Source organism: Mercenaria mercenaria, chromosome 13 (assembly GCF_021730395.1).
Source record: "Mercenaria mercenaria strain notata chromosome 13, MADL_Memer_1, whole genome shotgun sequence".
NCBI lineage: Eukaryota > Metazoa > Mollusca > Bivalvia > Venerida > Veneridae > Mercenaria > Mercenaria mercenaria.
The window spans coordinates 57,301,614-57,329,595 of NC_069373.1; the positions used below are offsets into that span (position 1 = coordinate 57,301,614).

Here is a 27,982-nt window from a genome sequence, read left to right on the forward strand (position 1 = left end):
TACATGTATCCATGTGAGACCCAATGTCTTTTATCAAACCGTAACGGAGAACATAGCCAAGCCCGGGCATCGGACTCGCGACCCCAAGATCCGTACATCTGCGCTCACCCTAACTGAGGATATCGAGCAGGTTAGAGGTGGAGAGAGGGAGGGGAGTTGCGGCGGAAAATCTTAAGCCGTTTTTAAACTGTTCTTCATTTAAGTTGGACAGTTAGTTTCCTTGATTTCATACTAGTATTAACTTTATATCCACAAGTATCTGCTACGTCCGCTCGGATCCCCTAACAGGTCGTATGAAATCCAGGAAAATGACTTTCCAGCTTAAATGAAATATTGTTTAAAAACGAAGAAAGACCATGTCCAACAAAAACAACAACAACAACAAAAAAGCTTTACATAAGAAGAAAGATGTTTCACGAAAGTAAGGTCCCTTTTAATTTTTAATATTCAGATAAATCGCAGAAACTGTTTAAAATTAAATGTTAGAATAGTACCACAAAGTTGGTTTTAGGACAAATTTCAAGATGTTTTTCTTTTTATGTAAACCTGATCGATAATTTATATTTATAACATGTCAAACTCATGTTTCGTTAAACGGTTTCACATTTTGCTGCATGGCATCAGATTTTGATACGCCGCTCCTAATCACACAACATGGTTTCAGTATGCATTAGACGGCGCCAAACTTTAATGAATCGTTTCACTTTACACTGCACGAACTCGTGATGCGTTAAACGTCTTCACATTGGACTGCATGGCATCAAGCTTTTATACACCGCTCTTAATTACACAAAGCGGTGTCAATATGCATTAGACAGCGTCAAGTTGTAATGAATCATTTCATCTTACACTGCACGTACTCACGTTGTGTTAAACGGCTTCACTTTGAGCTGCATGGTATCATGGATGGAGTTTTAGACTAGACGGCATTGAAATGCACTGCACTGACTGACCTGTTTATGAATGGATTGTATATTTACTAATTTTGGCGGTAACCGCCGCCCATATATAGCCTATCTATTTTAGGAAGACCTACATTTAAACCAGATGACTAAAAATAGAAATAATTTAATTTTCGACAAAAATCTCATCTTTTTTAAGAAGTGCTTACAGTACGTATAAATTTGCATCTTTTTTTAATGCAACGACAGCGAAGTTTAATTTTGCAATAAATGCTGCAACAAATACTATTAATACTCGTCATATTAATTAAAAAAAAACAAAAACAACAACAACAAAAAAAAACAAACAAAAAAACAAACGCCTTGACCTAATTATGTATGGGAAACCAGAAATAAGTAACAAGGAAGCCCTGGTTACAAAGAAAACAATTAGGTGAAAAGATGGATAATTTGGGAGAGGTATCTATTCTTTTAGTGATAATTTAATGTAAAATTTATTGTTAACATTACAGAAATTGAATCCAAGATACATTTAGACAAGATACCACTATAATATTATATCACGTAGCTCTACTCTGCTGCCATGTTGACTACCCACCGTGATTTGACCTTTATTTCTCTTATTTGAAATTCTTTACATATATAGTCACCAAGTAACCCAAAACATTTCATTTAAATGCTTTTTTAAAATATCCAGAATTTGCCGATGATATAACCCTTACCCTGCTAATTTTCTATAATGAACGTGTCCATCTTTCAATTTGGACAGTACCATTAACTGTTAAAGGGGTGTTTACTGCAGCAAAGAAGTTTGCAACATTTGAACCATTTTTCCCCCAATTAATTGAAGGAGAACATGGGTACTGTTAAGAGGAATCTTTTTAATACCATTGAGAGAGGAAGTGTAAGGACGCTACATGTCATGGTAAAAATGAATGGTAAAAAATTACCGTGTTTGTAGACACAGACAGCAAGTAATTCCAACTGAGAATATCAGCAAACATTCAAATAGAACAGACTTGTTCCAAGATCAAGGTACCCTTAAACCATTTCCACATTGTAACGATGTGCATACGGTAACCACACACACGAGGAAATGGCCAATGGCAGACTTACCATTAGCAAGTTTAAACCGGTTTATGGTGCGTACCTTACCTCCCTCTTAACCCCAACCCTGTTTGTAAAGCCAGGTTGTATCAAATGCTTTAATTAAAACAATTGAAATAAACTTGCATGCAAGTAAGTATTGCTACTAAAAAGAGATATAGAAGATATATTTGTTTGTTTCAGTGTAAGTTTGAAATATCTATCACGAGTGAATGCCAGATGCAATATTTTCACGAGTGGCATAGCCACTGGTGAAAATGTGAGATATGGTGTCCATGAGTGAGATATTTTGATATTACATGTAAGACAAACACATTTTCTCATGGTGAGGTATTGTGATCACGCTGTGTCCGTCTGTCCGTCAAGTCGTCCGTCCGTCGTCAACAATTGTGTTTAAACGACATCTCCTCTAAAACCACTGAATGGATTTTTAAGAAACTTGGCCACGATGTTCCTTGTGAGGTCCTTTGCCAAAGTTATTCAAACGGTTCCGCTTGGTTGCGCATAGAGGCTGCCAGAGCTAAAAATGGAAAGAAAACAACTTCGAACGACATCTCCATCTAAACCAATGGTCCTATTTTTGTTAATTTCACACAAATAGTCTTTATGTCACCCTCTACCAAGATTGTTCAAATTATTCTGATTTGTAAAAAAAATTGGCCGCCAGGAGGCGTGGTCACTTTTCCCTACATGTATATAGTGGAAACTTTAAAAATCTTCTTGTGTGAAACTGCCAGCCCGGTTTTAAAATAATTTAACAAAATGGTCCACGTCTCTCTCTCTCTCTCTCTCTCTCTCTCTCTCTCTATATATATATATATAGTCGAAATAAAAAATCTTCTTGTGTGAAACTGCTGGCCCGATTTTAAAATAATTTTGCACAAATGGTCCATGTGTGACCCTTACCAAGATTGTTGAAATTATACTGATTCGTCAAAAACATGGCTGCACGGGGGCGTGGTCACTTTTCCCTATATGTATATAGTAGAAAATTTAAAAATCTTCTTATGTGAAACTGCTGTCCCGATTTTAAAATAATTTTGCACAAATGGTCCTTGTGTGGCCCTTTCCCAAGATTGTTTAAATTATTTCGATTTGTCAAAAAACATGGCTGCCAGGGGGCGTGGTCACTTTTTCCTTTATGTATATAGTAGAAACGTCTTGTATAAAACTATTAGCTCAATTTTAAAATAATTTTATACAAATGGTCCTTGTGTGACCTTCTACAAATACTATTCAATTTTTTTATTCGTATATATACACTTATCGGAACTGACTGTTTAATGAACCTGGCCTATATTTTATTGACATATAATTATATCCATAAAATCTAGCCTGTGAATTAATTTAAATTGCAGCGTCCGCTCAGTCCGTGGAATTTATAGATGGCTAGTTTGCACATTTTTCAATTTCATATTTAAATATATGTACATTGAGGAAAGACAGAAAATGCAATGTGCTTTTCTATTATTGCTTTTTAGCTCACATGAACCAAAGGCTCATGGTGAGCTTTTGTGACCGCTCAATGCCTGTCGTCTGTCGTGTGTCGTGCGTACGTCGTGCGTCCGTCAACATTTTCTTAAAAAATCGTCTTCTTGAAAACCACTTGTTAAAATTACACCAAACTTCACAGGAATGATCCATGGGTGGTTACCTTTCAAAATTGTTCATGTAATTCCATGCAGAACTCTGGTTGCCATGGCAACCGAAAGGAAAAACTTTAAAAATCTTCTTGTCCCAAACCGCAAGGCACAGAGCCTTGTTATTTGACATGTGGCATCATCTAATGGTCCTCTATGAAGATTGTCCAAATTGTACCCCTGGGATGAAAAGAGACCCCGCCCCGGGGGTCCCAAGTTTTACATAGACTTCTATTGGAAAATAAACCTTTAAAAATCTTCTTTTCTGAATCTGCAAGGCGTAGTGTCTTGATATTTGGCCTGTAACATCATCTAATGGTCCTCTATGGAAATTGTTCCAATTATGCCCCTGGGATGAAAAAAGGCCCCTCCCTGGGGTAACTTGTTATATGAGTTATATAGAAATAAAAAATACTTCAAAAATTAGCAGATCATATTTCCTAGACTGTTTAATTATAATTACCTGATGACCCCAAGTGATTAGGTGTCACTTGACTGTGACCTTGACCTGCTGAACTACTTTCTTGTTTTTTTAAGATACAGCCTTAAAATTTGGACGACGTTTACAGTTTTGCATACCGATCTTAAAACTGTCTAAAAATCAGTGACCATGATTCATCATGACTCTCTCGCCTTAATTTGGACCCTCAAGCTTATAATTCATGAATACGAATGAATATACACGTATATAAAACATCACATAGCTCGAGACGTTGCGCTTATAAAATCTTTAAGATGATGTTTTGTTTGTAAAGAACTCAACCACGGACAAAAATATCAGTTGATTTGACTGAGTCTGTCCACAAAAAGTAATGACAAATGTTCCAACCCTTACGCCCCACTTTCATTCCTTTGCACCTCTGCTATACATACTATTAGTAAGTATACATGCTCTATGATTACAGAGAACCAGAAAATATAAGAACACAAAGTTCAAGTACGAGGAGAAAATTTACGGCTGCCACAAGTCATGGCACATACGGTCTTCTGTTTTGATAGTTTATAAAATCTGAAGAAGATCAAATGAAAGCATGGAACGCGACTAAGTAAAAATATGACAGACTTAGTACCTTCATAGAGCCTGTTCATGAGAGGTTTCGAAATGTGCAAACTTTCTAATGCGACCGACTGAATCGACTCTGTGATACATATATGAGCCGTGCCACGGGATAACCAACATAGTGGGTTTGCGACCAGCATGGATCCAGACCAGCCTGCGCATCCGCGCAGTCTGGTCAGGATCCATGCTGTTCGCTAACAGTTTCTCCAATTCCAATAGGCTTTAAAAGCGAACAGCATGGAGCCTGACCAGACTGCGCGGATGCGCAGGCTGGTCTGGCTCCATGCTGGTCGCAAACCCACTATGTTGGTTTTCTCATGGCACGGCTCATATATCTTGAATGGACTCTATGCTCCCTAAAAGACAAGATCAGTAACAATACTACATGAGTTCAAATTATTTTCTGAAATTTCTTAAATATTTTCAATCCGGGTGAACATGATTTAACAATACCTCATCCATATAATACCAAACACTGTTAAAACAATACTATTGATATTATGTTGCAGTGGCTCAACATGATGAAAAATTAAACCAGTTATAAAAATATGCTAACGCATTTTATATACGTTGTAATAATTTGTGCATTTTTCAGTTTAATTGCGAAAAGGATCGGGAGGGAGAATCCGTTTCAGCATTGAACGAAAACGACGCAGATACAGTGGAAAGCTTTGAAATGGTTTCTGTCAATTGTGTTCCTGGCTCAGAATCAGAGGAATTAATCCAGATGACTAATTCGTCTTCTGGTGTTGGTGCAGTTGTGGAATACATGCAACAGTTATCCGGAGAGTGCATAGAGAGACTATGCGAGGCGCCAAAGACAATTAACTTGCCTAACATTGGTGTATTAAGTTACTTCGGATCATTTCTGCCTGGCCAATTATTCCGCCCCTATGATGAAAACGTAGCAAATATTGAGCTGTTTGAAAATGAACTAGAAGACGAGGTCAATAAAAGCTTAAACGCCATAACATCACCAGAGAGTAAGTATTGATGTACATGTTATAATCGTGTTCATATAAATACATAAATAAATTGACAACAACGGAATGACATCAATGATTGTTATTCAACTTTACAATATTACACACTGTATAAGATCAATTGCGCACATCATATGAAACAAGTAGAGCTAATACAAAGTATAACTGAGTCAATATGAGAAAAACAGAGCCAATACGAGGAAGCAGGGCCAATACGGAATTCAAGCATTCTGATTGGTTCAAAGGAGAGGGCCAATACGGAGAAGTCACTTCCGTTAGATTTTTAAATGACGCCGTTTTGTTTTACTTAAAACTTATACATTATAATAGTTCACATTTTTGACAAAATATTATCTAACATGTTCATGTTATAACAACATGTTCATGTTATAACTAAGTAATGTTGAACGAACGTACGATGTTGATACTTACGTTATTGTAAAGCTGAATAATAAAATTATCATTAATCAAGCGATTTCATTTTAGCCTAGTTGTTTGTCCTCGGGCAGTTGTATTGGCCCTCGACCTACGGAACTGTGCCAATACGACAACCCTTGGACAAATAGGCTAATATGAAATCGCTTGATTAATAACATCATATTCTTTGTAACTTAAAATTTGGACATTGAGCATAGAACTGGTATTTATTTAATTTTACATGTATAATTTTCTACTGGACATAACCTCAAAATATTCTACTGTATTTTATGTAGTTGAGAGAAGACACAGGGACTGCTTAGTTAAAGCCATTGGAGACAATTGTAAAGAAGTAATCTACGAAAACATATCCGGGGATGTGGAAATAAATCTTCTGAAAAGAAGAGGTTGCATCAATAAGGAAGACAGTCAGTATCTGCAGGGTAAATCTGTAGAGCCTACGCAGTGCATGAGAGCGCTCTTTTCGATGATGTTGGATCGCGACCTTAAAACACTTATCACCTTCGTATGCATTTTTAAGTTTCGGAATGTCCAATTGTTTGGCAGAATTATTCATACGTTCTACCACCACATGCACACGGGATATAGTAGACCACCGCAGTGTTTACGCTGTTTGCTAACTGACAGGGTAAATATACGGTTAGTTGCAGATTATCTGGACATCAGCACATGGCGAAAATTTTATCAAAAAATAAGCGAGGCAAAACTTTCAGAATCGGGAGGGTTGTGGAAAGAATTTTTTGAAGATGTAAATTCCAGATGTTTGTACACGCAAGTAATGTCTTCCCTACTGAGGGCGATTGGAGACTGTGGATTTCATTCTGACATTTTATTGATGATAAAAAGCGACGTTCAATTAAAAAGGGGTAGTTTTGATTGCGGATGCTTTGACAAAGACTACTTAAGCTATTCAGGACAGTGTGAGCTGACACCTTGCTCAAATCAGATGTCAGGTTGTCCACATGCTGGGCCAGATTCCCTCGAGGATATGAATAGCAATCTGATACCAACTGTTGAAAATTACCCTGGCGCGTCTGGTAATACCGGGTCCATAACAAAATGTTTTTCGGAAAGATCTACGGAACGAACAAATTTGCTCATTTCTCGTGACGAAAAAGTAAATACAGAGAATGCACAGGGTCAATCTGTAACACTGAAAAGGAAAAACTCACAGATGGAAGATGCAAAAGTTGGTGAATGTTCAAAAAAGAAAGCAGTTGAGCATCCAGAAGAAAATTCAGAAACGTCAACTGAAAACACAGGAACAAAAATAATTTGTGGAACCAGACATCCCGAAATTAATATTGAAACGTGTAATCAAAACGTTGAAAGAAAACAGTGCGGCCAAAGCGCAAAAAAAAGACAGTTTAGATAACCTGAAAATGGACAAATTAAAGGTTGGAGTACCCGGATATGACAGTGAACATGACAGTGGATTTTCCCCAGACCCATCATTACGTAGTTTTGTGGCAGTAAGTGACAGTGACAGTGGTGTCTATGACCAAAACACAGGGGATAAACATGAAACCATTCCAAAACAGGTTGTCCATGATCCAGTTGCATCATCATCACAAGATGGAAATTCAGAACAAAGCCAGGATAAACAAGAACTGGACGATTCAGGGAGACAATTAGAATGTATTGATGCAGAACATCCAGAAGGCAGCGAGTTACATGTGAACCAAGAAGCGCTAATAGATGCATTGGATGAGCCTTCTGTAAATGGAGATATCGATATATCAGTATCGGATTTAGAAAAGAGACATAATGGCCAAATACAGTCTGATCCCGCAGACGAACCTTTTATTAATATTATGGTCAAAACAAAGAAGTAGCAATGAATGACAAAACAAAAGTCTGTTTCTGGAGGAGTATATCATACATGAATGTGTATATATTTGACTTATTATTATGTTAGTATCTTAGATTATTTTGGAAATGAATTTACACAGCCAGTACTCTTTACTGAGAACAAGTATTTTAAATTGTATAGTTACGAACAGAAATTACATTTTTATACTACAATGAAATAACTGAAATTTGCCTGACGTGCGGATGCTGACTACTAAAATAGTTTAGTCTCGAAGGAAGTGTCAGCCTTCAATTTGGTCTTCAGAGGTAAACAGAGATGATATCGATTTTATTTGTGCAATGATTATTGATGGCCATTGAAAACATTTCTTTTTCCAAATACTTATTACATATTGATAAATGTCAGTGTTAAAATATGTATCTACACTGAGTCATTTTCCTTAGGATATTCTTTATTTTGATTTCCTACCGTTTGTCTGTAGTTATTTTATTAAGATTTGGACCAACTCAGTTTCGCAGAAATTAGCAATTAGCAGTTCTGTGAATAAGTAATCCAATTTTCCATTTCTGATTTGTATATACTTTGTGTTTTGAGCATGATATATATTTATATTGACACTGAATTTATTTAGTAAATTGTGACAGAGCGTTGTTTATAACAAAAAAAAAAAAAAAAAAAAAAAAAAAAGAAAAGAACAAAGAAGCAAACGGGATCCCACTCTAGAACAAATTATTTCCATTAAACCGAAGTGGCTACACAATTCACATACACCAAACAGCTTTAGAATGTATCGATGCATAGGGTCGCTTTTAAAGTTTGTCGAACGAATCTGCTGTACGCAGTATAGACAATTTGTACATCAGATTCCGGAAGAAAAAGTGCAGAAAGTCTGAAAAAGCCTAAAATTTCCATGAATGTTGATTTTTACAGAGTACATGGTGATTATAACATAATCTAGTATAGTGACTAAATGGATTTCAGATGAAAAAGTACTTGATATATGTTCTTATCATATAGTAATATATGTTCTTATCATATAGAAATATATGTACTTATTATATAGAAATAGTAGTCTGAAAATGTATGAAGATGCAAATAGTGCAATAAGTTATCACTGTGAATATGATTTTTTGACTGAAAAGTTATTCTGTGTCATTTTGTATCTCGTAATCTTTTGTTGGCTTTGCTCTGCCTAATGTGAAACTGAGTTTTGATTTTTAAAAACGAAACGTATTGGGTTTAGGTCATTTGGCGACATTGCCAGCTTTTGATGATGGAGGAAGACACCATGTGCCCCTCCGGGCATACTTTTATCACAGGCGGGAACCTTGGTAGAACTTACGATTTTCTGTAAGCCAGCAGAATGACAAATGAAGAATTCTACAACCAAGGCTAGGTTTCAAAACCATATAAATAGGAGGTATGTGATTCGAAGCCAGTGTCATTAACCACTCGGCCTCGGAGGCCTCTTGTTTTTAAATGGATGCATTTTATCTTCTGTAATCCCCGTGTATTTTGTAGCAGCAATGAATTGTTCTTTACAAAAATAGCTGATGATGATAATATAAAAATGTTTTAAATGAACTCTCATTACTTACATTACATGAATAGCATGCATGATATTTTGCCTTTCATTATTTAATGATTACAATGAAGCATCTCTAAAACTGCTAAAGCAAGTAAGAGTATTTTAGTATCATTTTTATTGTCAATAGTTTGGTCTGCAGAAATGTTAACATTTTTTCACAATGTTCTAGTAAGAGGTCCTCGATCTGTCGTATTAGTCCCCGGACTTGACAGGGTTAGTGCCAGGATCTCTTTACAGGACTGGCATATCTTTTTTAAACATTAGCTCATATTATTTGTTTAGTTATCTATTGATTTCTCATAAATTTTCCATTGTGTTAACACTTACCAATTTATACAAGAATAACATGAATATACGTGAAGGAAAGCACTGTTTTTGCATTGTACATTTAGGTTAAGGACTGACGGCTTGACATGAAATGTTGAATTTTTTTGTGCAGTCATTTCATCAATATTGTTTTGTTGATGTTGATTTATCATGAATGTTTATTAAGGTCTGACATTTGGCATTTTTTACAGCTAAATGTTTTATAAAGTTATCATTTTAGCGTCATTAAATATGCTAGAAAGTTTGTATTTTTACACCGTCATGATTTGTACTGAACGCCGCAGCTGTTTCTTGTCGGGACATTTCATATTATCATGTCAAAGAGCTTGTCAAAACAGTGTCTATTGTGTTTAAACGCTACGGTGCGGTGTTAACTCAGTGTGAAAACCGTGTCAAGTATTATATCAGCTAGCCAGGTTATCCTGTCAATGTGTGGTGATAACTTGTCAAAACAGTGTCTTTAGTAATTAAAAGTATGTTAAAAAGCTATATTATCATGTGAAAGTGTACTGTAAAGATGCCCAATAGTGTCTCATTAGTTAATCAGCCATTGTATCATGTGAAAGTGTGATCTTGTCTGCAGAGTGTAATTATGTAAAAAAAGCTATTTTATCTTGTCAAAGTATTGTATGATCTTGTCTATAGAGTGTGATATTGTTCTAAAAACCTAAGTTATCTTGTCAAATGGTGTTAAGTTGTCAAAACAGGATTTTGTTATGTCAAAATGCTATGTTATCATGTCAAAGTACGATGTTAACTTGTCCAAATAGTGTCTTATTTTGTCAAGTAGGCATGTTATCATGTCAACGTGTTGTGTTAACTTGTCAAGACAGTGTCTTATTACGTTAAAGGTTGTGTTTTTATGTCAAAGTACCGTATGATCTCGTCTTCCGAGCGTGCAATTATGTTACAAAGCTACGTTATCTTGTCAATGTGTGGTGTTAGCTTGTGAAAACCCTTACCTTTTATCTTTAGTATGTTAATATGTCAAAATGTGATCCAAATAGTGTCTTATTATGTTAACTAGGCATGCTATAATGTCAAAGTGTGATGTTTTCTTGTCAAAACAGCGTGTTATTATGTAAAAAAGCTGTATTGTCTTGTTAAAGTATCATTTGATCTTGTCTAGTCTTTTAACACAATGACACGCTCTGTAGACAAGGTCACAAGGTACTTTGGCATAATAACATAGCTTTTGGACACTATTTGGACACGTTAACATCACACTTTGACTTGGTAGCATAGCTTTCTAACATTATAAAACACTGTTTTTACAAGTTAACACCAAACATGATAACATGAACACGAAATTATCAAAATATATTTTTTTACTATCTGATCCCATTTTTAAAAAGTTATAAATTTTAAAAAATACACATAAAAGTTTTTTATCTTTATGAAACAAGTGAATACCATTTATAAGGAAACAAGTCTGACAAATTTAGAATATGTTTAAATATCAAACACACATTAATGCTCTTATGGTCAGAAAAACTGAGATAGCTTCTTAAATTACTTGATCGAAATTCATTTGCTTTATTACTTGAAATTAAACTTACATAATACAAAGAAGTATAAGTTTATTTTTATAGATCTTTGCATAATACAAGACAGGCAAAGTTTAAATGAAATATTCATCTGTGTGTTTTAATTATTTTTACCTGGTCGATTTCACATTTTATTGTTAATTTGTATACATATCACAATTAAATGAGTCTATTTTTTCGCGTTTTCTTGTCAGATTAAGCATCAAGCTGATATTGAATTAAGAGTAAGCAGTGTTCCGGTTCTAGTCTTCAAATGATATTTCAAATAAAAGTACTTTAGGTAGTGAACCCGTAACGACAATCGGCAATTTCCGTTCATTTACGTATTCCTTGTATATCAGTTCGGAATTCTCCGATTGTTATGAAAAATAATTTCATGTTAAGGAAAACTGAGTCGAAATCGCATTCGGAAGATATGCTATCACGCGGAAATTGCCAGTTGCCATTACGGGTCCTCTATCTTAAGGCGACTGATCCACAAATAAGCAAGTTCTATATAACACTAAAATATATCAAATATTGATGCCTGGAAGCTTATATAATTTTGGTTTAACCTGAAAGTGTACTGTCTACTGAAAAAAGAAAATAATATATTATATGACAAAAATATGCTATAGAATTTTTTATGTTTTTACTTTATAGTCTTCAATGATACTTCGGTAGAAATCCGGTTATTACAGTGTAAGATTTGTCATTTCGCAGTCAAAAACATGACTGTAATCATTTTTGCATATTACTTATGGTCATCTTATTAACTAACTTTTGTTCAGCAGACATAACTCTTAAATGATACAAAAAGAAAACATTGGGTCACCAGGCATCGAAATGTTACCTATTTGTGGATCGGACACCTTAACTGGTACTGTACAAGGCATTGACAACATACGCATGTATATTTATAACCTATAGTCTGAGAACGGCATCAGAAACACACAGTATGAGTATTGCATGGTAAGAATGTCAATGTTCCTTATTTAAAGTATTTTGTAGCATGTTTGTAAGACTTGTCATTTTATATTTTGTTTCTATTAAAATACAACTACGGCTAAAACAGCTAGTATGTAGGAATATCTTTCATAATACTCTTAGTATACGTGCGTATTTTTCCCAGACATGTAGACAAAAGTGTTGCTAAGAATATACACTAATATCAACAAAGTCGATTAGTGCAAAGATATCATTTCATTTATTTTACCACTTCTAACCATTTAAAAAAGTGACACAAGTACAGATGTATATACGAGTAAATATGATTCATAAAAAAATATAAAATAGAATTTAGTTATTTTGTTTTTGGCATGATTTTCCTGCGTTATAACGAAACTCGCCTGTTTGTTAATTTTAGATATCTATGAAAGTTCTTGAGGCTTTTTATATCCCCGGGTACATAGCGATTGAACTGTCCGTCCATTTGTCCGTTGGCCCGTCCTTCCGTACGAACCAGATTGCCTGTAGCCCGCATTTACCGATTTAGTTCATACTCACACTCGACTAATCTTGTCACAAGACTTAAAAACTGACCTATATATAAATGATCTTGACCCTCATATGACCTTCAACTTTAATTAACAGCATATATTTCCTACAACCCTCATAAATAACCCAAGTTTGTTCATACTCACACTCAACAAATCTTATGGCAAGAGCTACAAACTGAACTATATAAAGATGACCTTGACCTCCATTCGCTTGTACGAACCAGATTGCTTACAGGCTACAGATATATATGACTTTGACCTTCATATAATCTTCAACTTAATACATCCAGGGGCATGATTTTGTGTTTTAAAACGCAGCTCCTTGTTAAAATGGGGTTGCTTTATGTTTGGTGTAACGTCTCACCAACACAGTTATAGGTCATATGGCGACTTAGCAGATGTAATCGTGGAGGAAGACCATGCATTATTTCATCACGAGTGGACACCTGGGTAGAACCACCGACTGGATGGCTTCCTCACATGTAGAATTCAATGTCCATAGTAAGGCTCGAACCCACATCGATGAGCGGCAAGTGATTTGAAGTCAGCGACCATAAGCAATTGGCCACGGCGGCCCCAAAATTGGGTTGATATCGTCGCAAAGAACATGAAACGATATAAGAGCATTACTAAATTTTAATGAAAACTTTAAACAATATTAACAACATATTCGTCTAAATGTATGAAAAAATTCTCTAAGTCTCTTAATAGCTATTGTTAAAACTACAGAGGGTGGGGATGAAGTTTCGACATGTACATTGTCTTACAATGAACTGTACAATGTACATGTGCATTTACAGGGAGCACGTAAGAGACACTACAGTATCCTTTCATTGACATATGGTAGCCTCTGCTTTTATGCATCGTAACTACAACATAAAAGCCGTATTGATGGACAAGGCTCGGGCATCAACTGGGTGCTATTAAAACGTTTATTTGAAAGATTGGCAAGCTAATAACGTGTTTTATTGCATAGTTATAACAGCAAAACGCTGACCTGATGTTATATGAACACAAATTCAGTATCAAGGCTTTAATTTTCTCTTCGATGTCAGCAATGGGTTGGATAAAGGGATTCTTTAACTTATTTACCATTGGATTAGGTAAGTTATCTTTATACATACATTTTTAAAATTCTTAAAGCTTAGAATCTATATCTTAAATTTATATAACATAAACTCCTTGTAGATTGTTTTTAAAAAACAGCTGGATTTTAAGCACTCAATATCATGTTAACACTTGGATGTTTTAGTCCTACGAACCTCCCTCTACTAGCGCCCGAATGTCACATACAAAAATTACACCTGTAAAAAGTATTTAACAGGCATTTATAGTTTGATATTATTGTCTCTTTTAGGAGTGCTTTCACCCATGTTCTGTCAGATAGACTTCGAGAGCAGCCAGTTCCATCTGGTCAGACCGGAAGCTCGGTCCCGGGTAAAGCACGGCGACAATCTAACATACATGTTTAGTATCGCTCTCAATTTATCTTCACCGGCTGATTTCATGTCCATCTTTGTTAACGGATTCAACCTTCAGGTAAAGGATTTTGAACCCTGAAGAAGGCTGATGTAGCCGAAACGTTGGTTAAAAATAAAGTGACTTGTTTTTAAAAAGTTTTTGTAGTTTTGACTACTTTTAATACTTGTATACTAAATAACAAATACAATTTTGTGCTATGATCCAGTTCTTAATACATTCTTTTTTTAAAAAAATTATTTTAGATGCTAATTCAGTAACAATTGCATTTTGATCTCTGGTTAAATGAGGACTGTCGGCTTCAATTTAGATGAAATAACGTTTTACTCTGATTCTTTGTCAACATTGACTGTATTTTAAATTTTGAATTCTTACAAAATTATATAATTTAATTTAGTTTATTTTTAAAGCAACATTGTATATTTATTAACTTATGCGTTATTCATTTGCACGCCTGTTATCTAATGACATTACCTTCTCGAGGTCTGTGTATTACCTTCTCGAGGTCTGTGTATTACCTTCTCGAGGCCTGTGTATTACCTTCTCGAGGTCTGTGTATTACCCTCTCGAGGCCTGTGTATTACCTTCTCGAGGTCTGTGTATTGCCTTCTCGAGGTCTGTGTATTACCTTCTCGAGGTCTGTGTATTGCCTTCTCGAGGTCTGTGTAAAAGAGTGTGAATGGTACTTCCAGATACAGTGGCAATGGGAAATAAGTTTAGGCTTCTTTTTATTATTATTTCAATTATAAGCTTTTAATTGAATACTGGGGAATGCTGTTTTGCGTTTAAAGACATTGACCTCCAGATCGTCCGAAAAAAAGCCAAAATCTGGAGGTCAGTGCCTTTAAATGCTTGAATTTTCCTGAAGAATTCAAGTGTAAATGAAAAATATGGATCGCTACGAACATTTCACCATCCAGTGTCTGTTGTATTTTTGTCTTGTTATTATATGATATTTCACGTTTCTTAGGACAAGACACTAAATGAATTGTTGAAATATACTCAATGACGGTTTCTATCTTTGCCAAGTTTTGAAAAATTGAATGAAGTTTGGACATACTGTTTAATCATCAGTTCAGTTTGAGGATACATAAAAACGATAACAATTTATATGCATTTATTGAGGCGTGATAAATGCAATAAGGTAACTCAAAAATAAAAAATTGCAGATCTTTATATGGCAAGAAGCTTTATTGCAAGAAGTGTCATATGCAGGATTAAACAATTTTATGAGCAATACTACACTCTTTCAGGGATGATAGATAATGCTCTTATCCGGACATCAAATTATATCAAATAATATTATGCAAATGTGCATTAGTTGTATTGAGATTTTGCACGACATTTAACGGCGCAACTATTAATCCGGAAAAAGAAATGAGTGAATATTCCTCGATGTAAAGCTTATAATCATTTTGATGCATTTTGATTTTTACTTATAAAATGATATACATTTTGCTAGTTTGGCTAAGTAAATTTGAAAATTACCAATGTTAACTTACTTCCGGATGCCACATCATACATTTGTGTGATGTCGCTAGTGGTGTCACAAACCTGATATGAAATTTACACGTTTTATTGAAGATATTGACGTATATCCACTTTTAGCTAAACGGAATTTAAATCATTAGATGATAATTTGAAATTCATCAATTCGATAGGTTCAAAGTGTACCGCTGTCATTTGGGATTAACTTGATTTAAGGGTAACTTTATTGTTTCCGATACGGCTAAATTAGTTACTGTTGTTATTTTTTGTTAAAATAAAATAATCATTAAACATTGTGTATTCGAGTATGTTAAAGTTTGGTAGAGATAACAAACTATGTCCATAGCCCACTGATGACCCGCCTCCCCCTTCTTGTCATCGTATATGGTTTCATGACTGTATGCGAAATATTCTAATGCTATATGCAGTAAAAACTTTTAAGCACTTCATGTGTATTTTTCATTAAGTCAAGGACCATAACTCTGGTTTGGCAGAGTGAAATCGCAAAAAAAAAAGAAAAATAAAAAAAAATCAGATGCACACCTTCATATGCTGTATAGCAATCTGCTTTTTTATTCCTAAAGGTCAAATACTTTTTGAGATACAGGAGATTAAAGATATATGCAACACAAACTTGTAAGCACTTAATGTGTATTTTCAAGTCAAGAACGATAACTCTGGTCTGAGATAAATCCTAATTGAAAACAACAGGTGCACAACTTCACATACTAAATGACAATCCTGTGGTGTTTGATGATTGATTCAATCCTGTGAGGTTTGATGACTGATTCAAATACTTTTTTTAGATATGCACGGCACAAAATCAGACGGACGGACGATTATAAATTTTTGGCCTTGTCAAGGGCCATAACTCTGGTATGACTGTGTGAAGTCCCAATAAAAATACCAGGTGCGCAATTACACATGCTAAATGACAAACCTGTGAGGTTTGATAACTCGGGTCGAATACTCTTCGAGATATGCACGACATAATTTCGAACGGACGGACAGACGTACGCACAAGGGCAAATGTAAGTGTCCCTCAAAAGAAGAAACAATTGGTTGAGGGGCACAAAAACAAGATGTGGAGTTGGCAAAGCCGTTGAGTATGTACTCGTTTGTTGCAGTTAATGACATTTAAAGCTGATATAGGGAAATTGTTCGAGAGAAATCTGTCACAGCTAAGGAGACATGTTAATTTATTATCAATTATAATCGAGTGAAAATGTGAATAATTTTGGTGCTATAGATCACTGAAGAAAAAACAAACATGTAAGTTTACGTTGTAAAATCCTCTACTAACCTGTCACGTCCCCCTAGTGATCGACATGATCTCCTTCAGAAAATTTGCCCAAAGTGGCATGAAACGATTAACTTCAACTTTTTGTTATTAAATACCATACATGAACAGCCAACGAGAATGTATCAACTTCAAAAAGGGTGAAATATCTTGTGAATGTTGTCATCCTATTTGATTGTAAAAAGCGTTATAGTTTACGATTTGGTCAAGAAAGTAGTGCGATCAGTCTGAAGTTATTTTGTTGTTGTTATTCTACAAACAGACTTATATAGAATTTATCCCTAACGCTTAACTCAGTAGGGAGAACGCTGACACACTCCGGAATGATTTTAACCGTTCTGCTAGTCCGGAAGTTCCGGTCGCACCCGTTTACATGGCTGTCCTCGAGGAGGAAGTGTTAATGATGAATGGGCAAATTTAATAACTTTTGTAATATTTTAAATGAGGTTTTCGACAACTCGGATCTGCTTGAGACAAACTTCACATGGCAAACTAAGGATGGACGCACAATAGAAAAGGACGGCGCTAGTGTGGTAGCGGAAGTTATCAAGGTACAAGTAGTCACAGAATAGAATACTTTTAAAATAGCGAAGTGTCTGCTATACAAATTATGTCGATAATGCAGTTGATTTAGCATTCTGGCATATTTTGGTAATCTAAGGTTATAAGTTCGTAAGTAAGACTCGTTACATTCCGGAAAGTAATACTTAAAACTCGCTTTTGCATGTCCTTGTATAGGTAGTGTGTTCTAGAAATGGCGCTTAAAATAAAATCAGTATTGAAGATTTCACTTGAGACCTTTTATGGTTACAAGTGGGACAGAAAAAAGCGACCAATCGGTAACGAATAGATCGAACGTTCTTTTACAGGAGTCAGAGCTGCACCCAGTGTCAGAAATAGACCTGCAGATTCCCTTAATTGCCGGTGAATTAGAGCTACGAAGAGTAACTGGGAAACTGGACCTTCACGTTACAGGTAAATTTTAAATTACGCACACGTGTACATTTTCGCAATTTACGAATATGTTTCATTCAGCTTTTTAGCGACTTTGGTACTTTCTTTGTTTTATAATTTAAACACATCATACAATGAGAAATTACCCTTTATTTCAGATTCAGCCTCGCTTGGTAGTATGCTACGCCCAATGATGTACATTTCATTGTTCTTGGAAGATCGTGCCTTCTACCAAAGTAACATATTCGGAGACTATGTTTTCATGGAATTACCGGATGTAAAAGTCTCGGTGCCGGAACCACGTGCTTTAGATATGAAAGAAAAGGCTTCCATCATGTTGGACGTGTTTCTACCAACAACTCCACTGAAACCTTCTTTGCTAAATGTTTACATGCCAAAGAATTTGTCACACCCTTATGATGCAGACAGCTTATGCTGTAAGTATATTATAAACATGGGTAGATTTTGCTCCTTAATTATATTAAAAGACAAAAGTCAGTGTGGAATATCTAATAATAAGATTTGTTCGGCGTGATTCTAACATACTAGTATCGCACGCAGTTTTATTATGAATTAGATACGGTTTTTTAAAATGTGCTTTAATTTGTGATTCAATGTTTGTATCAGTACAAATCCCAAATGCTTGTAATAAGAGATACTTTGAAGTGATTGAAACAGCATTGATATATTGAAACCAGGACATGCGATCCAGATGCCCTCGTTATAAAAGACCATTATTATACTGTTCATATTTCTTTCGTTGTTGTAACTACTTGTTTCATCTATTTCATAGTCGAGGAGCCATACCTTACGGTTACAGATTTTCAGTTTATCGGATACTCGGGCTTATCTATTGGTTCTTCTGGACTCAACAGCGAGACTAACCCTGTATATCTATCAACCTCTCGAAGTTCAGAAATTGATTTAACAGCTTATGCTGTTCCGGGTTTTGATAATAACGTCACGATTTTGAATTTATCAGCAGAATTGGACTTCCTACTGAAAGTGGAAAGTTCAGACTTTATTGGTTCACATGAAAACATGGAAATGAAGGTGGCACATATCCTCGAGTTTGGAGATCATTTCTTCATCATTAGAAACAGCACTCTGGTTGTAAACAGATCCTTGAACGTTGAACGTACACCTAAACTTAATTTTACTCTCGACCTAATTGAGACAGTAACTGAAAACAAGCAGTAAGTTTAGGTCAAATTTTATGAAATTTTATGACTGAAAAGTTAATACAAAAAAAAAAGGAACACAAAAGTGCAAATTAAGTAAAATATAAAACTTCACATCTACCGCCAATTACAAACATCAAATACATAATGTTAGTATTTAGTTAATCCTCCTAACACATATATCATTAAGAGAAGTTTCTATTTACTTGCATAACAATCTAGGAAAACAGTTTGGTGAAATATTGATATAAAAATAAAATACAATCTGTATAATTCTAAGGCTTAAATATTGCTCCAAACAACCTCAAAATGCAACTGTAACCTAAATTATTGTTATCTTTACAGAACCACAGCAGAGTTTCAGTTAAGGATTTGGCATACACAAAACGCATCCTGGTCCTCGGCTTACAATGTTTCAGTATTATTGTATCTACCTCCCTTCCTTCATGGCCTCGACATGCAGAGAACCAGGGACGTCATCAAGGCAAACACTGATGTAGAAAATATCGTAAATGAAAACTGCATAAAATTTACGGTATTTCTTAATAATTGCTTACAACAAGTTAAGTTTGTAACTGGTAGTTTGAATTTGCCCTGCTCAGACAAAGTACACTAAAATGCGTTATAAACACTAAAATTATATTAAAAAAATAGTCCTGTCGAAATGATTAAAAATTAAGGAGTTAAGTAACAAGGAGAATAAAGCATACAGATAAAGTTAATTCCCTTTCTGCCTATAACCGCCTCGGTAGCCTAGTGGTAGAGCGTCCGCTTCGAGTGCGGGAGATCGTGGGTTCGATCCATGGCCGCGTCATACCAAAGACGTAAAAATTGGTACTAGTAGCTTCCTCGCTTGGCGCTCAGCATTAAGAGGGTAGTGCTAGGACTGGTCAGCCGGGTGTCAGCATAATGTGTCTACGGCGTGATATTCCAGTGAGGCAGCACTATAAAGTTGGGCATAGTGCTCACTGCTACAAGTAGACACTGTCGTTTATATGACTGAAAAATTGTTGAAAAAGACGCTAAACCGAACACACACACTTTCTGCCTATATCCTGAAGTTATATTGTTTTAGTATAACTGTTTGCCACATTGAAACATAACATACGTAGTACTTAGTATCACTGTTTTTACAGATGCAAAGGGTTTCCTTTGTACACAACGTACGTCTTCAGTTCGGACTGATTTTAGACACCGCCCACAAACAATATGAGCAGAATAAGGAGTTCCTGGTTATTGCTGAAGCAATGTACACTGGCTGGAGAGCCCCAGATTATATTAGAGATATGGAAGGTTTTTCTTTCACTCTCAATGTAACAAAAGGTATGGGCTTAAAATGTGGATAATGAAAGGCTCGTTTTTTATGAAAATACTATATATAGAAAATAATATCACATTGTTTCATTAAAATTTGCAGTAAAGCAATTTAATTGAAGTGATGCAGTTAAGAAATATAGAAGTTTTAAGTCAAATTCTAGTACTGTTTTACTGCAATCAAACGAATTTAACCTTTACCCTGCTAAATTTCTATAATGGACTGGTCCATCATTCAGTTTCGGCAATACCATTTAATATTCGAAAGGGTGTTTACTGAAAATTTACTGGCTGAATAGCAAACAGTGCAGACCATGATCAGACTGCACGGATCTTGATCTGCACTGGTCGCAAAGGCAGGATCACATGCCGCCAACAGACTAAAGGTTAAACTTCATTTCAAACCTACGAGTATGCATACTAGCATGCGTATATATATAACAATTTATTCTAAACAGAACATGAAATTACACCAGTCTGCGAATGCATCGAAGGCAAGTTTGCACAATGTAAATGCAGCATAGTGACTAGCTGTGAAGAAAGGATTGACAATGTATCTTGTGTGGACTGTAATTACCCGTGGCACTGTATGAGAACTCTGAGCGGTACACCAAGATTTATTCATTTTATGTTCAGAAAAGCAAATATAATATCTATATGCTATTCATATAAAGAGATCTGGTTTTGAAAGTATCTGATTATAATGTTGTTTTTTTTTTATTCCTCACATCAAGAAATAAAAAGACGAAAAAAAAAACACATTTGAATTGCTACGAAACTAATTCGATCTCATTCTTTGTTTGAAAGCCAGTATAAACATTACAAGTTTGGCGTTGGTGTTTTAAAATCCTACCAAAGAATTTATTTTACACCTAAGAACACCAAACCTGCTTTTTAAATGACACAATATTTTATTCAGGTTATGGAAAGAAATCCGTGTTGAAAGACGACAATGGCCTTTCATATGTTTGTGCTGCGACAAAGCGATACAGGTACAAAACTGATTATTTTTCACTTTTTCTCAGTAATCGTTAGTGACATATAATTGAGCCGCACCATGAGAAAACCAACATAGTGCATTTACGACCAGCATGGATCCAGACCAGCCTGTGCATCCGCGCAGTTTGGTCAGGATCCATGCTGTTCGCTAACGGTTTCTCTAATGCAATAGGTTTTGAAAGCGAACAGCATGGATTCTGACCAGACTGTGCGGATGCGCAGGCTGGTCTGGATCCATGCTGGTCGCAAAGGCATTATGATGGTTTTCTAATGGCGCGGCTCATATGTGTATAATGTTATGTATGTACAATCGTCTGTCATAACACACGCGCTAGTGCCATTATAACATTTTTTTTATTTACTATAGGAGGTCCTTGGATACAGTGACATGTACAAAGCAGTATGCCAATGGTATCATAAAAAGTAAGGCGAAAAGTACTCGTATTTTTTCCAGATTTTTACATTTTGAGAAGTAATTTCCGTGCAACGTATCTCTTTCATTTAAAGTTTTCTATATTTATCTTGAATGGGTTATATTTTGAATGTTTCTTTGAAAATAATGGAATCAACAGTTATCTGATATCATAAGTATTTGTCCTTTTCAATTTCTTGACTGTTTGTTTTGGTTCTTTATTTGAAAAGATGTAAGAAAAAACCCACATTATTCCTGTGAATGTGTGACTGCATGTGTTTGCTTTTATCTAGGGCTCCCGCCCGTAGTGGGTACGATTTTAGGGAGAGAAAAAGACAGTGGTTACCTGTACGGAATTTCACAAAATGGACTTGCTTACATCATTAGTATGGATGGTGGAATCACGTGGTACAGCATTCACCCGAAATTTTATGGGCGCGCACAACATTCTCCCATGTTTGAAAAGGCCATTCTAAAGTAAAAGTTAGAAATTTCTTCATTCTGGGAGAAAAATACACTTTGTATTACAAACCTGATTATGTGGAAAGTATGGGAGTAATATCGGTTTAACTCGAAAGCCCAGTTGATTGACTGTCCCGTTTTCACACTTTTCCACTGTATTTGCAAAAAGCGATAATATATGAGCCGTACCATGGGAAAACCAACATAGTGGTTTTGCGACCAGCAGGGATCCAGACCAGCCTGATCCATGCTGTTCGATTTTTCAAGGCCTATTCCAATTAGAGAAACCGTTAGCGAACAGCATGGATTCTGACGCGAAGGCGCAGGCTGGTCTGGATCCATGCTGGTCGCAAAGCCACTATGTTGGTTTTCCCATGGCACGGCTCATATATTAAATAAATAGATGACATTCCTCGGTCTCGTTAACCTCTGCATACGATAATTGATACTCGTTTTCAGACGTACAATAAAGCAGAAGCACGGTTAAATGGTCAAGACTGCAAAAGTAGTATTTTATTGCACATCTGGATCAGAACACAAAAAAGTTAAAGTTTTGGCATTATAGTTTTGCCATGATTTTATTTCTATCAAGAGGTTACATTCTATATTTGACAAATAAATAAATTCCAGTTACGTTTGTATGTGTAAAAATAACAAAGAGGTAGATGTGAGAACAACATGTTGATAGTCTCGCTTCTGCTGGAATTCTGGAAATTACTCCACGTTCATACAACACTACATGCACCTGACCATAGTGTTATGACAAGTCAGTCAGCCAAACAGTTGTAAAATGTATAACATTGTTTTGCGAGTATGTCTTATTGACGCAATGGTATCCCTACAAAATGTTTTGTGATCCATATTTGATACTCTATGTGCTGACTTGTCCGATGCGGCCGCCTTATATTCTATATGAACTACTATTCCTACTCAACTGATTATGTTTTTAAATAGATTTAGATTTAATATTTATACATGAACTAGAAAAGTCCTGATTTAATAGTTAATTATTATTTTTCTCTTTTGATTTAGGCCTACAAGAAAGAAAGTCCATTACTGGTCTTAGACTCTTGTATTTTAAATTTATTTAACTTTCTTTGTTTTATTTCTCTTCTGTGGATTCGCTTTATCGGCCGTTTCCTGGGCACGGCATAGAGATATAAATGCGTCTAAAATGTTTATGCTAGGTATTATAATCCACAGAATATTTAAAAAGAAGAAATAAAACCAGAAATGTAGTGGATGCCACATTTCACTATGTTTAAACCCTTCGAGAATCTCCGTTGAGAAGTACAAGGTGTCCCCGTACAACTGGCATATAGATACGGCCAACTGCAGAACAAATCGGTATCTGGCACCTTGCTGGAACATAAATGCAGCGGCTGTTAGGAAACACAATGGTCCGTCGACGAAGGCCGTGATGGACTCCATAGCAACCATACATACGTCGCCCCTGCAACAATATTTGTATTTAAAATAGAAGTTAATAATCAATCTTTTGATCAATAGGAAACATGTATGCAAACACTTATCACTCACTTAACTGGAATTCTCAGTCTTTAAAGGATGTCATTTTATAAGTCTCCTCTATACACATTTTCCACATAAATATGAGCCGCGCCATGAGATGCTGTTCGCTAACGGTTTCTCTAGTTGCAATAGGCTTTGAAAGCGAATAGCATGGATCCTGACCTGACAGCGCGGATGCGCAGGCTTGTTTGGATCCATGCTGTTCGCAAACACACTATGTTGGTTTTCTCATGGTGCGGCTCATATATACTACAGTTTCTTAAAATAAATTCATATTTTAACTGAAAAATAAAACTACTTGTTTAAAGTCGTGAACTCAAATTAGTTAATACGATTATTAAATATCCAATATCTTGTTTCTGTAGAAGTACTTGATACTGAAAATGTTAAATGTAAACAGAAGGTGAACTACATTTATACTAACGAAATATATCTGCTATCTCCTTTACCATACTCTTTCCCTGAAACAGAGAAAAAATTCTGATTGTATATACCATTCTATATAAAGAGACAGAATTGCACAGGACATATCCTGTGACTCAAACCAACAACCGGAAGCGTATACATTTGCAAGTTACACTCCGGGATATATACTCATTTTATTCACTGGAACCGGAAACATCAATATTAGCGCATAGATTTCATTTCGGGTGCGTGACGTCATTTAAATGTGTGTCGTTGCGTTTTTATACGTCAGTTCTGTCAATTTTATTCAGGCTCTTTCATGATTTTATGTGATATTGATCTGTGCAGATACGTATATAATAAAATCGTTTTCAGCGGAATTACGCACAAAACTAGGGGATAACACTCTACGTAAAGATAAAAAAAACACCTGTAAATATAACACCCTCGCGCCAGTAAATGGTCAAAATGACGAAAATCACGTAAGTTATTCTATCCATCATCCTAACCCTTGGTTTCAAAAAACTGCAAAGTCGAGACAATACTTGATACTGGTGAAATGACTATTTCTTTTTCTTTTTTTAAAATATTAATCATCTATAAGCAGAATGAATGTTTATAGATCCCTTATAATGTAATCTGATCTGATAATAACAAATCAAAATTTTTCTTTCTTTTTTGTGTGTGTGATAAACACGCACGTTTCACGTTTTTCTTCCTTTTTTTATTTGTGGTGGTGGGGGGGGGGGGGGGGGGTTAACGCCATTTTTCAACAGTATTTGAGTCATGTAACGGCGGGCAATGTTCCTAGATTCTGTACCAGTTCAAACCTGTTCTCTGTAAGTAACTGCCAACTTCCCCACACGAATGATTTCAGACACAATGTCTTTTATCAAATCGTCACGAAGAACATACGCCTCGCCCGTAGATCGAACTCATGACCCTGCAATCCGTAGATCTGCGCTCCCTTAATGAAAGTTTCTCTTAAAATTATGATAGAAAGCATGTATAGGCTATCAGCAATCTGTTTAGGTACAATTATCAGACGTTTATCCTGTTCAAGTTTCAGATTTCAAGTCGTTTTTCACCAACTGGTTCTGTTTGACTTGTACATTATCATTATTTGTAAAAAAAAGAGTTATACACAATTCTTCTACAAACCAATCCAAATAATGTTTAAAAAGTAAACAAAAATCAGCATACAAGATTTGTGGATCTAGTTGGGTTTGAATCAAAGACCTGAAAACCTGTACAATTACTAACCCGAAATCTTAACTACTCAGTCACGGAGACTGATAATATACAATATATAGACTAATAATATTCATATACTATCAATAACAAATGAGCAGGAGGTTCTCTGTTATGGGTGGAAGTATGTGTACATGTACATTTTTCAATACTGTACAAATGTTTATTTTGTTATAAACTGATGTACATTGTCTCAGTATTTATCTAATATAGTTCATCTAGCTGTGCTATTTCTTCATCTCATGAAACACTTAAACTGATTATTAAGGATGAGATGCAATTTAAAGATGATAAATGGTCCTGGGTTCGAATTAAACCGATTGCGGTACCGTTTTCTACATATACGTAAACTCTGCATAAAAGCCGGTGTAATGAAGTATTTTGACTCCCATAGAATAACGACCCCCCGGTCATTATTCTATAGAAAATATTGACTCCCCTTATAAAAAACTGACTCCCTTTGAAAACTCTATAGAATAACGACCCCCGGTCATTATTCTATAGAAAAACTGACCCCTCCAAATAAAATACTGACTCCCTAAAGATGACTCCCTTCGAAACTCATAGAATAACGACCCCGGTTATTATTCAATAGAAAAAGTGACTCCTTCCATGTAAAATACTCACTGCCGAAATTACTACATTCGAACTCTCATACAATATCGATTCCCGGACATAATTCTATTTAAGAAAGTTACTCTTTCCGTGTAAAACACCGGCTCCTAAAAAGTCTTTCGACGATAATATCTATTAAAAAGTGATCCCCACAAAACCTAACGGACAATTTTACTAGATCTACAACTCTAATACCCTCCATTGCCAAAAGTTAACATTTTGATTATACTACTACTACTGGTGCCGCTACTTCTATTGCTATTACTACATGTTCTTCTTCTTCTTCTACTACTACTACTACTTCTACTACTACTACTACTACTACAACTGCTACTACTGATACTACTATACCTGCTTCCACTAATACGTCTTGTACATCTACCTCTTCTTCTCCTGCTGCTGTTGTTGCTGTCACTTATTCCTCTGCTGCTGCTGCTGCTGCTGCTGCTGCCACTGCCACTACCACTGCCACTACTACTACTACTACTACTACTACTACTACTATTACTACTTTCCCGTACTTTACTGCCACTGCTAAGTATTGCAACTTCTATTAATACTTCGTTCTATGTTAGCAGTTTCTTGTGCAGTTTTCTTCTGAAGAATTACTTCAAACCGAAGTTTGCAGGGATTATTGACACTGGTGTGTTTTGTGAACGTATGGTGAATTGTTATTTTCCTGAAAAAAATGTATACACCAAGATACAGCGTCTAGAAATAGAATCCCTTTTCAAACGGAAGGAAGGAAGGACGGACGGACGGACGGACGGACAAGGGCAAATCTATATGCCCCCCTCCCCCGAGTGGGGGCATAAAATGCAGCAATTAGGCCTTAGATACATGAGTTATCACTAAATTTGACCAAATGACCGGGGTCGTTTTTTTATGGGAGTCAATATTCTTTGTGAGGTTCAGTTTACTTCACGTGGGGGAGTCATAGTACTGTGATCTGGTGGTCATAATACTATGACCGGGGGGTCACTTTTTCTATAGAATAATGACCGGGGGGTCATTATTCTATGGGGGTCGAAATACTTCATTACACCGGCATAAATGTAGAAGTTGATTGGTTTGCAAATTGAGAAATCATATCGCATAGACTGTCCTACATGGTGAATGACTTTCCTATAGCTTTTTGTCGTCGTTTCCTTTAATAAGTACCACATATATAGTTATATTCAGTTACATGTCATTAGTGTAAATGTGATACTAAATATTTGCAACATATCATTTTTAACGTCGACGTTCGCAAGTACCAAATTTACTCTAATATATATTCTGTTGTTAACAACTTACACATTTGAGCTAAGAATGTCTGCTCCCCAGCGAGTGTTGCATGGTAGACGCCAAAGTAGCCTTCCAAAATAGTATGTATAAATCCGCATGAAACAAACCAGCAGATTTTTATCCTAACACCGGTTGATTTTCGTTTTGTCGATAACCACAAAATGACGATTAAGACAGCAACTAATCCAAAGAATAATCCCAGGAGTTCACTTATGGTGTTAATATTAGGTTTATAATGTGGAAGATAGGTGTCCCGCGGGAAATACGGGTGTTTAACAGCGTCCGTACTCATTATTTTCTGATATTAACCCGTCCGTTATAACACGATTATATACCGTGTACTACTTTTCAACCTAGCAACATGTATGTATACAGAGTATGATATTGTCCGCTTCGATAAGCGCCAACCAATAATGTTAACT

At 35.7% G+C, this 27,982-nt stretch overlaps 2 protein-coding genes across 3 annotated transcripts; one reads left to right on the forward strand and one right to left on the reverse strand.

Moving 5' to 3' along the window:
• The first annotated feature begins 1,302 nt into the window (after window positions 1-1,302).
• Window positions 1,303-23,105, forward strand: LOC123528646 (uncharacterized). Of its 2 annotated transcripts, XM_053521920.1 has the most exons (13): window positions 1,303-1,361; window positions 13,684-13,986; window positions 14,241-14,422; window positions 17,597-17,701; window positions 18,020-18,125; window positions 18,263-18,541; window positions 18,898-19,300; window positions 19,631-19,820; window positions 20,422-20,608; window positions 21,058-21,204; window positions 21,519-21,591; window positions 21,966-22,021; window positions 22,304-23,105. In XM_053521920.1, exons 2-13 carry the CDS (start codon window positions 13,884-13,886, stop codon window positions 22,489-22,491), a joined length of 2,019 nt encoding a protein of 672 aa, XP_053377895.1. In that variant the 5' UTR covers window positions 1,303-1,361; window positions 13,684-13,883; the 3' UTR covers window positions 22,492-23,105. The 2 variants fall into 2 exon arrangements, with proteins under 2 accessions (XP_053377895.1, XP_053377896.1); XM_053521921.1 differs by lacking the exon at window positions 1,303-1,361 and having other exon boundaries at window positions 13,176-13,986.
• On the reverse strand, window positions 23,018-27,935 carry LOC123528647 (3-beta-hydroxysteroid-Delta(8),Delta(7)-isomerase-like). The gene is made up of 3 exons (XM_045308527.2): window positions 27,570-27,935; window positions 24,427-24,463; window positions 23,018-23,925 (listed from the first exon to the last, which is right to left on the reverse strand). The coding sequence occupies exons 1-3, from the start codon at window positions 27,850-27,852 to the stop codon at window positions 23,556-23,558; spliced, it is 690 nt and encodes a 229-aa protein (XP_045164462.1). The 5' UTR covers window positions 27,853-27,935; the 3' UTR covers window positions 23,018-23,555.
• Window positions 27,936-27,982: the final 47 nt, after the last annotated feature.